Source organism: Dermacentor silvarum, chromosome 2, assembly GCF_013339745.2.
Source record: "Dermacentor silvarum isolate Dsil-2018 chromosome 2, BIME_Dsil_1.4, whole genome shotgun sequence".
Lineage (NCBI taxonomy): Eukaryota > Metazoa > Arthropoda > Arachnida > Ixodida > Ixodidae > Dermacentor > Dermacentor silvarum.
Window position 1 is genome coordinate 104334495 of NC_051155.1, and position 14046 is coordinate 104348540.

General features: G+C 47.3%; 1 protein-coding gene across 1 annotated transcript in view; it reads right to left on the reverse strand.

Annotated features, from left to right (window-relative positions):
- LOC119441661 (tubulin monoglutamylase TTLL4-like) overlaps positions 1-14046 on the reverse strand; it is a 46357-nt gene that overhangs the window by 18812 nt on the left and 13499 nt on the right. Inside the window, exons 7-8 of the mRNA XM_037706257.2 lie at positions 5742-5800; positions 4451-4500 (exon numbers count right to left, since the gene is read on the reverse strand). Of these exons, the coding sequence (XP_037562185.1) occupies positions 4451-4500; positions 5742-5800 (109 nt within the window). The remainder of the gene's footprint in view (positions 1-4450; positions 4501-5741; positions 5801-14046) is intronic.

The following is a 14046-nucleotide window of genomic DNA, read 5'->3' on the forward strand; positions in this document are numbered from 1 at the left end:
CTTCAGTGGTGTCCTTCAGCAAATCTTGTGATGAGCAGCCACTTGAAAAACACCCCTCCATTTGCAGCACCGCCAAGTAGGCCCCAGTGTGTGGCAGCGAAGTCATGGCTCACTAATTGCCGCCAGGTGCTTTAAAACTGTAACAACTTAGCCAATGGCGTCGCTGTACTACGCTATTTTCTTGAGAAGAGGAAGTTGAGTGCACAACCAATCAGGAATGTGGTTGTGAAGTACAGTAGTGGCTGTACCTTGTGAAGTACAGTAGAACCCCGCTGATACGTTTTTCACGGGACCATAAAAAAAAAAAAAAAAAAAAAAAAAACGTGAGAGCCGGAAAACGCAAGAGCCGGGGAAGAGGTAAAATTGAGAAATGGGAGTAGTGTTGAACTGCACACAATATTATTTTAATTCTTACGTGTGAAAAAAAGTCGTAGTTTCGCCCCACAGCCGAAGTATCGATTGCGATAGCAAATTAGTAGACAGCTATACAAAGTAAGAATAGTAGCTTTATCGTCCGTATAAACTTGTAAACATTCGCTTATTAACTACATATTAACAAGTATGGTGTCAGCGCCCACAGGCAAACATGAACACATCACACTCGATGAGCGTGGACACGCACTGGTCAAACGCTGGTGTGAGGAATTTAAGCGCCGCTGCAGAAGCGAGCGAAGTGACCTTCGTGCTGTTTATCGCTTCAACACAAACTGAGCGCCGAGAACACACAGCACGCACAAAGCTACGAGCCGCCGACACACCTACTCTGTAGACTCTGCCCCCAACGTAGATCGCTTTCAAGATAAGGCCCGCGCGCCACCGCGCAGTACGCAGTTGATGCCAGAGCACAACGCTGAACGCTATCCCTCCCCCCTTGCTCCCTCGCCGGTGCCTCGAGCGCAACAGATGAAGGCGCGCTTCCTCCCTGCTTTTTTCTTTCGCGCACGAGATTTAGACGCGGTAGTCGGCTCCCCTCGCACGCTTTCACTTGCACATACAGCAAACGGCGCGCGGTGACGTCGTTTTCGCCACTGGACTTTATACGGAACATCTATGAGCCAAAACCAATTTTAGGGCCACAACGTGTCATAGACACCATCTTTATATAGCAAATACGGATCTCAAGGGCCACACTTTTGCTGGCAAAAACCAAAAATATGTCATAGTTGTCGCCCCCGTCACTTTGGGCGGCCAATGCCATCGCCAAGCAACCAAGCCAAGGGACATGAAAAGTCAAAATGGCCGCTCGGGCCGGCGCGGGGTGGCAGTTCGCAACGCATGATGCGGGAACGGTCCCACAGTTGCGACGTAACAGTGGGGTTACCAATGCATTGGGTTCTATGGGAGCTGTGCTGGGACCGGCCGAAAACGACGTAACAGCTGGGAAAACGCAGCACCCGAGAACGTAACAGTGGGGTTCTACTGTACTAATGGCTACAAGAGCTTATCATATGCAGTACGAAATCTGCAAAAAAAACTATATTTCCACGTAGTTTAGACAAGTAGCACACAAACGAGTAAAGCATCATGTTGGCTGTATGCACTAGTGGCGACTACAACTCTAAATTTCAGGCACTATGCCAAGGCCTCAAAGAAATTCGGCTTTTTCACAGATGTCAATTTCCATAAAGTTTGGAGCAGATAGAACATATAAACCAATAATGTGTGTGTGTACACACAATGCAAAAACAAAGAATGAAAACCGCAATCTGCATGAATAAGCACTTAAATAGCCAGCTGGCTTCTCAGTGATCGGCGCTACTTCCTGTGGGAGCACCATGACCACTTTGGCGGAGATCGCCAACGCGGTGAGGTTCGTGTCGACTGTACACGGAGACACGTCATTGCTGCGCAATGAAAGGTGTTGGTTATTAGAGATTTTTTTAAGCCGCATGGTAACGAACTATTTTTCATGAGAAAATCGAATCTTTTGCCCGTGCTTTAGTCTATCTGAGCGACACTCCTGTAGTTTAGACAAGTAGCACACAAACGAGTAAAGCATCATGCTGTATGGACTAGTGGCGACTACAACTCTAAATTCAGGCACTACTCAAAGCGGCTTTTTCACAGATGCAATTTCCATAAAGTTTGGACAGATAGAACATATAAACCAATAATGTGTGTGTGTACACACAATGCAAAAACAAATCTGACCCGACTTGCCCCTATAGTACTCAGAAACGCACCTTAACTTGAAGCACATGCTTGGCTCGGTCAAGCGGACGCCCGACGTGATCATGCCCAAAGAAAGGCAATGAGCATCTTGGGCGCGTTCATGTCAGGCGTTATACTTATCATGTCAAGCATGGGCTTCAAGTTAAGGCACATTTCTGAATACAGGGGTTAACGTCTGCACTTACAATTGGGCCTTAACTCAAAGTTCAATTCAGCAGAATGGAGCACCAGCACCTCTTAACCAAAGATGATATTGTGCTTCAATAAGACTTCTGAGCGATTGCTATGATGAGGAATTGCTCAAAAGACTGTTTCTCCAGTACAGTGCATACAAGTAGATAGCGAAGGTTACCTGCTTACAACACTTTAGTTCAGAAATCACCAGGGAGCATTAGTATCAAAGTGCAGTGACCATTTCAGTCAAGGGGAAGAGCTGCATTGTATTATTCAGTGTCCACCTGGTGAACATACTAGAAGACGAGAGTAAGTAGTACTATTGTCTTGCACATTCCAGGTGTTCCTGCATGTTGCAGTGTTTGATGTTCTAAACTGTTTCCAACCACGCCTACAATGAATGAAAATCTTGGACTGGTTGCATTGTCAGGAAAAGCTTTTCAAATTGAAAAATGCACCCGACGACACTCCTTAATTACTCCCTCCCTTTACTCCCTAATTACAATACTTCCTAATGCAAAATTTGAGCACAGCTCTATTCCTGTTTATATTTCGCAATATATTGGCTGGCGCAGACAATCGGACTCGAGCAGCACGTTGCAAACGAAGTAAAGTGTGGCACAACTGCCTCACTAATCGGGAGATCGCGAGAGGATGAGTGTGGGTGGCACGCAGGTGCAATTCAAAGCAGCCACTGCAGACAGACTTGTGCTCATGCAGCGCTTTGGTAAACAAACGACGTGCACTACTCTGCGTCATCTCGCAGCCATCATCGTTCACACATCTTGCGTGGCACTACGCTTTTCTTCCCACGCTTTTGACATACCCTCCTCCTCGCGCTATCTTTGCTATCACCGTCTTTCATCCCTGCTCCATGTTCACTCGGTGACGAGGGACGATGGCGGCGCTCACAAGAGCTGCGCTTTAAAATGCCGATCATCATCAAAATTATTACATTCACGTGGTACTGACGGTGAACAACTACAGTTGCACAATGCAAGACACAAAACTAATTGTTTATTGGCCAAACCTGTGCCCAGCAAAACAAATAGCACAATGGCACCGGCGAGCACACTCATCGATCGTCAAAATATGAACTCTAATCTTAGCGACATTATTCGTCAGTAAAGCTAGCTACTGATGAATGTCAAAGGTCCCAGCGTAATCACGGGTGCTAGCATACCTTCCAGAATGTACAACACTATTCGCGTCGCGCATACAATTTGATTGCGCAAGCTCTGGCGCGAACGGATAGAATCAACAATAACATTCGAGTATGTTCCAAATCATGCAGCATGCCTTGCGCTGAGAGAGAGCTTTAAGCTGTTAGCGAGTGAAATGTGGTCCCCATAAAAAAGTTAAATAAGTACAGGTGTCAATATGCTGTAACTAGTGATGTCACTGAGTGCCCTAAATGAGGGGAAAAAAAGAGACTTCAGCAACTGGGTCACTGTTGCTGTGCAAAGCCACAACGAAGTGGCAGCAAGCAGCCGAGCAAGTAGGCTCAAGCAGTGATAGAAATAAGAAGGAAAGGTAAGTGGGGAGTGCAGCCTGGAGCAGCGTGTGCCTTGGTTAGCGAGCTGCTAACCGGTGAAAAGCGAGTGCAAGCGACGCTGCAGACGTTAACCTATTGCATTTTTTTCCGGCATTTTCCAAGTCGTGATATCGAGATATCAGGAGTCTGGCACAAAAACTTTTCGAGATAAGAGGTGAAAAACACATGGGTTGGCACCATGGACAGAAAAGAAAAATTCCGCTTAACCGATACTTTGAGATATCAGAGTTCAAGTTAACGAGGGTTTACTATAATTTCATGGAGTGCGTGGTGGTGTTTGGGAGGCCAAAATAACTGAGTAGTTTTTCAAATTTGATCAGTGACTGTACATCCTTGATGATGAACAACACATGCGTAGACTTAGAAACAAAAAGGCCATAGCAATTCCTTGGAACTTTCTGAAACGTGGAGGGGACTCACTTAAATTGGAGGAAAGCTTGGAAACTTCTGGCCAAGCCAACAGCTCATGTCTATCGTCGTGGTCAACATTTTCACCAGACGACCAAGCACTGGCCAACACAACCACCAGCATTTCATTTTGGGACTCACCTTTTTTCAGAAATGGGAGAAGGCTGGCTTTCAGCAGTGGGCACCCTCTCCTGGAAAAGAAGTATCAAAGCCATAAGATGCGGGAAAGGCTTAAAAACATGCTTCTAGGCTCACCCTTACGACGACAATTACACAGCAATATTTGCAACACAACAGTAATCTTAAAATTCTATGTCCAAAAAAAATTGAAAGAAAAGAAGAGGGAGAGAGAAAGAAAAGGTTGAATCAGTCGCAACACATTTGCATTATCACAGGATCGCAAGAGGAGGACAAAAATTCCCCCCGTGTTTTGAAAATGATAAGAACTTGGCAATAGAAAAAAGGTCCTACGCACTTCATCAGCAGAACATAAAGGATCACAAGTGCGTGCAATGATTAGCAGTCATATTTTAATCTTGGATATGAAGGTACCTTGTAAGAATACAGTGCAACCGACCAGGTAAGGCTGCACTTGCCCCAACAAACGAATGTGCACTGTCTCCCTGTAAACTTGCCATGCCATGCAAAAGGCCTTTCCCGCACAAAGGTTTCATTCCTTTGTCACCGAAGCCACACTGAAGCCACATTCGATGCTGTGCACACCATCTTGTTGGCTCTGCTTGTTGATTTTGCTGGCATAAAAATGAGGTCAACGTTTTGCTTTTCTTGTTCTTGTACATTCTAGATGCTACAAATAACATGCATGTTTTCCAGGCTCATTACTCAGTGCCCCGAGCATAATTAGCAGCGCAACGAAGAACACCACATCATTCAAGCTTCGATGTTGAATTCTGGAATGAACAGCATCGCCACCGAGCAATAGCAATTAGCGATTGCACCATTAAGGGTGCCACAAACTCAAGGGTTGCAACCAAAGGTCTAGGAGGCCAAAGCCCAAGCCAGCAAATCACCTGGCTAGGGGGGCACTCGGTGTTTAAAAGTTGTCTAGTTAATTCTGCATTAAAAATTATGCTTTTGCAGCAACTCCCCTTAGTAAATTCTCCGAGATTCCAAACAGACCGATAAAAAGTTTCCTACGTTTTGCCCTGCAGGGCGTTGTTCCACATTTCAGGTCACATGACAGTCACTGTGCCAATTCTACACTCTATTACAAGTACTTCAGGAAAGCGATGGCATGAAAAACATTTACTCATGCCAGAAGTCACAAGGAAACGAGTGATGCATGAGCATCACATATTGCACAATGATTAAAACAACAGCCAACAACATTAACGTCAGTGTAAACAAGCGATTGAACGGCAAGACTAAAATACATGCCCCACTGTGCACAACAGATGTGACCAAAGCTTACCGTGTCTGGTGACGTTAGGTGGAAGCCCTTGGCACAAAGTCGTTGCAGCCACTCCACACCTGCGAGATGTGCAGTGTTAAGAGGAGGGTCTCCGAACAGTCAAAGCTAAAAGATTGACACCAAAGTGTGAGCAGCATGCACTGTCTCATATTTGCATCACTTGCAGAATAGGTAAATTAAGTTGGCATACAAAAGAAATTCTAAAGGACCATTGAAGCAGAACCATAGTGGCATCAGGGGTCGGTGACACAGCTGAAATAGAATTTAAAGCAATTTTTGGAGCAGAGAAATCCAAATTTGGAGCAGGTTCAGGGAGAAAAAAGCTCCGAGCACCAAATTCCAAAGTTTGAGCAGTTTAACAGAGAAGAAAGCTTACTTTTTGAACAGAAAATAAAAATGTATGTGAACATTTACAGCAACTATTTAGAATTAACCCCCGCAATGTGATAAAGCTACAAACCATTAAACTTCAGCGCAATCATGCTTTAGCTTCAGCAAACAAGGTCCTGCAAAAGGTGACCAATGAATTCCGCAGAAACCCGCAAGGTGTGGTGAATTCGTACCAACCTGCAAAACAGGTTGATCCAAATGCTTAGAATATTTACAGGACCAAGCAAAGAAACAACGGCTGGCATAAAAAGTACAATTTATTTGTACTCGAAAGTGCTCCTATACATGAGTAGCATCTGAATAGCTTACAACATGACTAGCCCAAACTTATTCGTAGACCAAATAGGTATGCAACCGGAGCAACATCTGACTACACTAGATACATTATGACACGACTAAACTACTCTTACACGACTATAAGCTTATAAGCAGCTTATAGTAAATGACTAATGCAGACGTCATTGACATGACATCAATGCTTCGCCTTATTGAAAAATTTTTTTTTTTTAGTTCCCGAAGTTTTTTTAAAGTGTCTGCTGAAAGCTTGCATTTCCTTTCGTTAAGAGCACATTGCCATTTTCTACCTTGTTCATGTCTTTGTGCTTACCACCTGATTTGATCATTTCCTCAGCAATAGTGAGCAATGCCTTGCTGGCAGCCACTTGGTCCTCTAAGCTCTCTTTTCTGCTTCAAGAGTGGGCTACTCCAAGGCAGGCTCTTCTATTGCCTTCTGCTTGCCTGTGCTTTCTTCAGCACTCATCCTATGTGCATACTTCGCACGAGACTGCTTCATACTTCTCAAAAGATCCAAGGCTGAGAGGCAACTTAGTTGCACCACGATCAGAGCGCTAAAGGAACCTCTTAACATGGTGGATTCCAATAATGCTGGCAATGCTGAGTGAGCTCAGTCCACCTAGAAGGTGCTCATTTTCACCGAAGCCCCGCTCTAGGTCAGGGTTACCGTTCAGTAAAGGAAGGAGGGCTTTTATAAGCTTAGAAAGCAGGGGATACAGTCCACACCCGTTACAACAGATCCGCACATACAACATACTTTTTAACATAACAGACTATTCTCCTCCCATAGTTTGGTCTGCCTACGTTATCAACGCAACCAATTCTGCTTTCAATGGAGCCGGCTATAACGGTCTATCGGCTAAAACGGACAAATTTTCGGGCAGACTTTGTCTAGATGGTGCAAATACCACGAACAGTAGAACCCCGCTGATACGTTTTTCACGGGACCATAAAAAAAAAAAACCTAAGAGCCGGGAAGCGCCGCTGCAGCAGCGAGCAAGTGACCTTCGTGCTGTTGTCTATCGCTCCAACGCAAACTGAGCGCCGAGAACACACAGCAGGCACAAAGCTACGAGCCGCCGACGCACCTACACTGCCTAGACTCTGCCGCCAACATGGATCGCTTTCAAGACATGGCCCGCGCATCGCCGTGCAGTATGCAGTTAACGCCGCTAACGATCCCTCCCTCCCCCTCCCCCCTCGCCGGTGCCTCGAGCGCAATGGAAGAAGGCACGCTCCCTCCCTGCTTTTCTTTCTTGCGCGCGCGAGATTTAGATGCGGTCATCAGCTCCCATCGCACGCTTTCACTCGCACATACAGCATACGACGCACGGAGACAGCGTCATTGCCCTTGGACCTTACGTGGAAAATATATGTGCCAAAACTAATTTGGGACCACAAGGCGTCATAGACACCATCTTTAGATAGCAAATACGGATCTCAAAGGCCATACTTCTGCCGGCCAAAACCGAAAATACGTCATAGGCGACGCCCCCGGCACGGGGTGGCAGTTCGCAACGTATGATGTGGGAACGATCCCACAGTTGCACAGCAACAGCGAGTTTACCAATGCATTGAGTTCTATAGGAGCTGTGCAGGGACCGGCCGAAAATGAAGTAACAGCTGAGAAAACGCAGCACGCGGGAACGTAACCGCGTGGTTCTACTGTACTTCGTTGCGCTGATGCATGCATGTGGCAGTGTAATGCCCGCAATTATTTTCAGCCACTTGCAGAATTTTCTAAAGTTCTCTCTTTCTTAAAGAATGAATACGCTAGAGGCGAGCTTCCCACAATGTGTCGCGCAATGCGCCGCCAGCGGAGAGTTTTCGTGCCGACCACACAAGTGCCGCCTTAAGAGACTTAGCCAGACTTAACCAGCTTCAAAAGTGAAGCTGTAGCACACGGCTTTTTAAGAACTGCTGACAATAGCAAGATGCACCGTTTTGAAATTGCTTCATTTCTCAGCGTATCAAAAAGAAGATATGCTGCGATTCGTGCCATCCAGGCTGCGAGGTGCGTGATGCGGTTGATTTGTCTGGCATGCAGTGCAGTGGTGGCAAAGCGTGGGCTCCGAGTTGAACTTGCATCGTACCGCAGCTCTCCTTCGTGCTTAAGACTTCACAGTGGTGGTCGCTTGTCGCGAAAGATAAAATTAGGACATCGGTTTACATACTACCGGTTGCGTGACTGAGAACTTTTGCAGCTACTCAAGGCATTTTGGCGCCGCGGAGTGCAATTTCAACAAATTTCATGTCTTTGGCGCAGGAATAAGCAATTGTATCAAAATGGCTGAATTGGCACAGCTGTTCAACCCCAGGTTAATGGTAGCCTTTCTTCCACTGGCCATTTCCCTGGCCTATCTTCATACCTCAGTGCTACGACTTGTTGCTACAACCACCTTGTTGTCATAGAAACCTCACATGTACCTTAAATTCAGGATAGAAAACAGCTTGCTCAGTTAAGGCATGGTAAAGAAGAACACTAATGAAAATTGGTAAAGCATCCTTCATAAACTGAATTTTCATTCACTTGGTGAAAAAAGACTGATTACTACAGCCAAGGACCGATTATTTGCCCACCGATAATTCAGACATGCTTGATTATTTGGACAGCCCCAAGGCACCACCACTAGCCCCATAGACTCAAACTATAAGGACGATCAAAATGTCGGACATCTTACGGCATGCAGTGCAAAATTTAGACTTCGACTGCAACACCATACGCTAATATGGCGATCGAGTTACGATGATAGCGATATTTTCGTTTAGAGAGGTTGCCAACATCGTTGTCAGCCATGTCGTCGGTGCTCCGCAAATTCAAAACTAACGAAGCCTAGTCGATGCAGTAGTCGGTGATGAGAATTTGGTGCAAGCATTGACCGTATTTTCGTCTATCTGTAGCAACAGCATGACAATGGTTGAGATACGGGCCTCGATTTTGTAGCGACACCTTCCGTTTTATTATATGCCATTCTTATCATGCACTGCTCCTGGCCGGCTGATATGTTGATAACGGGTGCGGAGCATCGCTCTGACCTCTGAAGAAGCTCGAAAAACTTGCTAAGGAATCGCGTAAAAGGCATTGCTATAAAATCATGGCCACGGAATGTCTAGACCAAGAGCAAGCCAATGTGCACACAGACACACACATTAGAGAGGCTTAGCTTGTTCGGTAATTGGGTAAACGTGGGCGGACGTTGGGGCGTTATGGCTGAACTGTCAACGTGAGCGGCCTGTATGGTGCTGCCACCTGGTGGCGCTGAGCTCAAACAGACAAAAACGGCTAATATTGCAGTAACCGAGTGTATTCTAGTTCGCTGCTGGTGTAAATTTTCGGCAGTGGCGTAATCGTGTTGCTGCCGAAAATTTACACCAGCAGCGAACTAGAATACACTCGGTTACTGCAATATTAGCTGTTTTTGTCTGTTAAATCTATGCGCCACCAGGTGGCAGCACCATTCAGGGCGCTTACGTTTACGGCTTCGCCCCAATGCCCCAATGCATGGTCCACCCACGTTTACCCGATTACTGGACAAGGTAAACCTCTCTACTGACAAACTTCAACCGTATTCATGAACAATCAGTTTTGAAAGACACAGTAGAACCACGCTGATACGTTTTTCATGGGACTGTAAAAAAAAACAAAAAACGTAAGAGCCGGGAAACAGAAACAATTGAGAAATGGGAGTAGTGTTAAACTGCACACAATATTATTTTAATTGTTACGTGTGAAAAAAAAAGTCGTAGTTTCACCCGACAGCCGAAGTATCGATTGCGGTAGCAAATTAATAGACAGCTATACAATGTAAGAATAGTAGCTTTATCGTCTGTATAAACTTGTAAACATTCGCTTATTAACTATCTTAACAAGCATGGTGTCAGCGCCCACAGGCAAACATGAACACATCACACTCAACGCGGACACACGCTGTCAAACACTGGGGTGAGGAATTTAAGCGCCGCTGCAGATGCGAGCGAAGTGACCTTCGTGCTGTTGTCTATCGCTTCAGCGTAAACTGAGCGCCGAGAACACACAGCACGCACAAAGCTACGAGCCGCCGACGCACCTACACTGTGTAGACTCTGCCCCCAACGTAGATCGCTTTCAAGATACGGCCTGCGTGCCGCCGCGTAGTACGCAGTTGATGCCAGAGCACAACGCTGCCCGCTATCCCTCCCCCCTTGCTCCCTCGCCGGTGCCTCGAGCGCAATGGAAGAAGGTGCGCTTCCTCCCTGCTTTTCTTTCTTTCCCGCGCGAGTTTCAGACGCGGTCGTCGGCTCCCCTCACACGCTTTCACTCGCACATACAGCATACGGCGCACAGCGACGTCGTTATCGCCATTGGACTTTATACGGAACATCTATGAGCCAAAACCAATTTTAGAGCCGCAACGCGTCATAGACACCATCTTTAGATAGCAAATGTGGATCTCAAGGGCCATACTTTTGCTGGCGGAAACCAAAAATACGTCAGAAGTGTTGCCCCCGGCACTTTGGGCGGTCAATGCCATCGTCAAGTAACCAAGCCAAGCGACATGAAAAGTCAAAATGGCCGCTCGGGCCAGCGCGGGGTGGCAGTTCGCAACGTATGATGTGGGAACGGTCCCACAGTTGCGACGTAACAGCGGGGTTACCAATGCATTGGGTTCTATGGGAGCTGTGCCGGGACCGGCCAAAAACGACGTAACAGCCAGGAAAACGCAGCACCCGGGAACATACCAGTGGGGTTCTACTGTACTTTCACTTTTGGGATATTTTGTGAGACTAGCACCAGAGGTCTCGACGGGCGACTGTGTTTTTGCACAGTGACAGTGTGCTTGGCACTGCACCAAGAACGCCGTCGCTCCTAGATGCCAATGCGTCTTGTGCTATAGTCCATGGGTTCTCAAAGTGGGTTCCGCGGAACCCAGGGGTTCCGCAGGCCCCTCCTCAAGGTTTCGCGAGCTACTGATAAATATTCCCTGGTTCCGCACTCACCAAGTCTGTGTCGCCATAGTCATCAGCGAAAATCATATGTGACAGCAAGACCGGAACGCTTCATGCCTAATTGTGCCTTTAAAGCCTTTAATCTTGCATTAATTCGCCGCGCATAACACCGCGTTGGCGATTGGCCACGTGCCTTCATAATTGTGCAGTCGCCACCCATGATCACGTCAACACCCACCACGGTTTAGTCTGCAGCAGTTGCAGCAAACAGTAGTTTCGTTTTGACTCGATGCAAGCATCAGGCCACGTGCCTTCAAAGATGCGTAGACACCATCCATGATAATCGCGATAGCGACCGTGGCTTTGTCCGTAGTTGCAGCAAACGGTAGTTTCATTTTGTCTTGGTGGGTGTGTTGGCCGCCTGCCTTCAGAACTACAAGGTCACCGTCAATAGCGGACGCAGTTTTGTACCACACCGGTTGTGGCAATCAGTAGTTTTGCTTTGCCTCGGTGCAGAAATGTCAAGGATGAAGCACACCGTCTAGAATTCGTTGGCGACCAGCTCAATGGCTAAAAAATGTCAAGCAGACACTTCTCTGGGAGTTCTCTATGTATGCGTAAGCATTGTGCCACTTGCTCATCTCCACGCAGCCTGGTGTCATTATCAGTGTTAAGACACTTGATTCGACCAGTACAAACGACAGTGCTGCAGCAACTTGAACTGGTGCGGACAGAGGCGCAAGGTGCATTGATAACGCAAGCAAAGTACTGCAGGTGGGGACGCCATGTGCGCTGATGACGTTCCGATCATCATAAGCTGTTATCACTCTTTAGATCCTTGTCCACACGTGGCAAACCATTTGAGCAGTGATCAAAAGACTCCGGTGGCGGCACGGACCTATCAAACATACTCTGGCAAGGCCGCACAGACCGTATCTTGAAAGCGATCTGCAAAGCGGACAGACAGTGCCGACTGCTGCTAACTTGGCACGTTGTGTTTTCACCGCTTCAGGCTCTATCTTGAAAGCGATCGTCTAATGCGAGAGATGGATGGACAGACTGACGCACAAACAGTTTTCTCGTTGGGTAAGCATAGAAATGCTTACGCATTTAAAGATAATGTATGTGTGCGCGGTAGTGAAAAGCATGCCTCAGATGAAGACATGCGTTGCACAGGAACTCGCAAGGCCTTCGCCACTGCGAGCGCTAATCAGATACGAGATGACAAAAATTGCTGTTTCCGCACTGCTTTTGTGCAAAATAGAAAGAGGATTTACGGATTCATTGAGTAAATAAAAGGCGGTTGACATAGTAGGCATTTTTTACTTTCTTTATAGCCGCAATAATTCGACATTCGGTTAATTTGGCCATTTTTTTTCCGGTCCCATGAAATCCGAATAAACAAGGTTTTTCAGTACGCAAAGTAGAACCGGCACTAATTCCAATTCTAATTACAGTGTAGACCGCTTATAACGTAAGTTGCCAGAGTCGCGAATATACGCACTATAAGCGGTACCGCACTATAACCAAAGCAACAATTTTCCAGGCCCGCACATATGCACCGAGCCGCCACGCATATGCAACAGTCAAGGAATGCGGCTAGAACGTTTGCATTCAATTTACAGTCGAATCTCGTTAATTCGAACCAAATCACGCGGCGGCGCCTTCGACCGGCATTGCTCCAGCACCGCAATAGAGTAAAAGCTTAGGAGAGACCCCTCAATGTCGCGCGCGAATGAAACAAAAAAGAAAAAAAAAAATGCGGCGGAAATTTCACCTTCTCTCAAATGGCAAGGTCGCCAATTCTGCGTTGCGCCGGAACATGCGTGTACGTGCCGACGTCTCAGCCGTAGCCGCGTGTAGAAAATGGCAGTGAACCCTTCTTTCTCCTTTATGCTTCCTCTACTCTCTAGTCACGTGTTGACCTTGCACGCTGCGGCTACGGCGCAGAGGGAAGCAGCGGCACTGTCCCAGGCCGGCCGGCCAACGAAACTGCCCGCGCCGGCAAATGGCCGCTTCCCAATAACGGCCAAAAACGAAACTTTGGGGAGCTGGCGCCAGGCCAGCTGGAGCGGCGGCGGGTGTGCACGGTGACAGTCGAAAGTGAGGGAGCAAGTTGGTTTTTATTCTATGAGGGAGCTACGAGGGAGGGCGAGGGGAGCCACCGAAGCGGCGAGTTGCCGAGGCGAAATCCGCTTCCCTGCCGCCCTCCTCCCTCACATTCCACTGTCTCCGCGTGTGCCCCTGCGCCGTGATGTGCCGGCGCCGCCCGTTCCCTGAAGTTTCGTTTACTGCCGTTATCGTGAAGCAAGCGTTGGCCGGCGTTGGCAGTTTCGTGGCGCTCGCTCGCTATGCGCGCCGTGATAATTCACGACTCGCACTCAAGATTCTGGTTTCAGCCTCACTGGCTGTTCGTTCGCACCACGTGCCCTTCTCCTCCACTTCGTCTCTCTTTCTTCCTCGAGCACTCCTTGGGGCGCCCGTTTGAGGGGAGCATTCGCTGTCTCCGCTGACTTCCGTACTCCAAGGCAGCCGCACTGTAACCGGTATTTCATTTCCCCGCAACTGTACTATAAACAATACGTGTATACATGGAGTGCTATGAGAAAATTAACGGGAGTCTGAAAAAACCGCACTATATCCGGTCCTGCACTATAAGCGGTTACGTTATACCGTATTTACACTATTGTAGGGT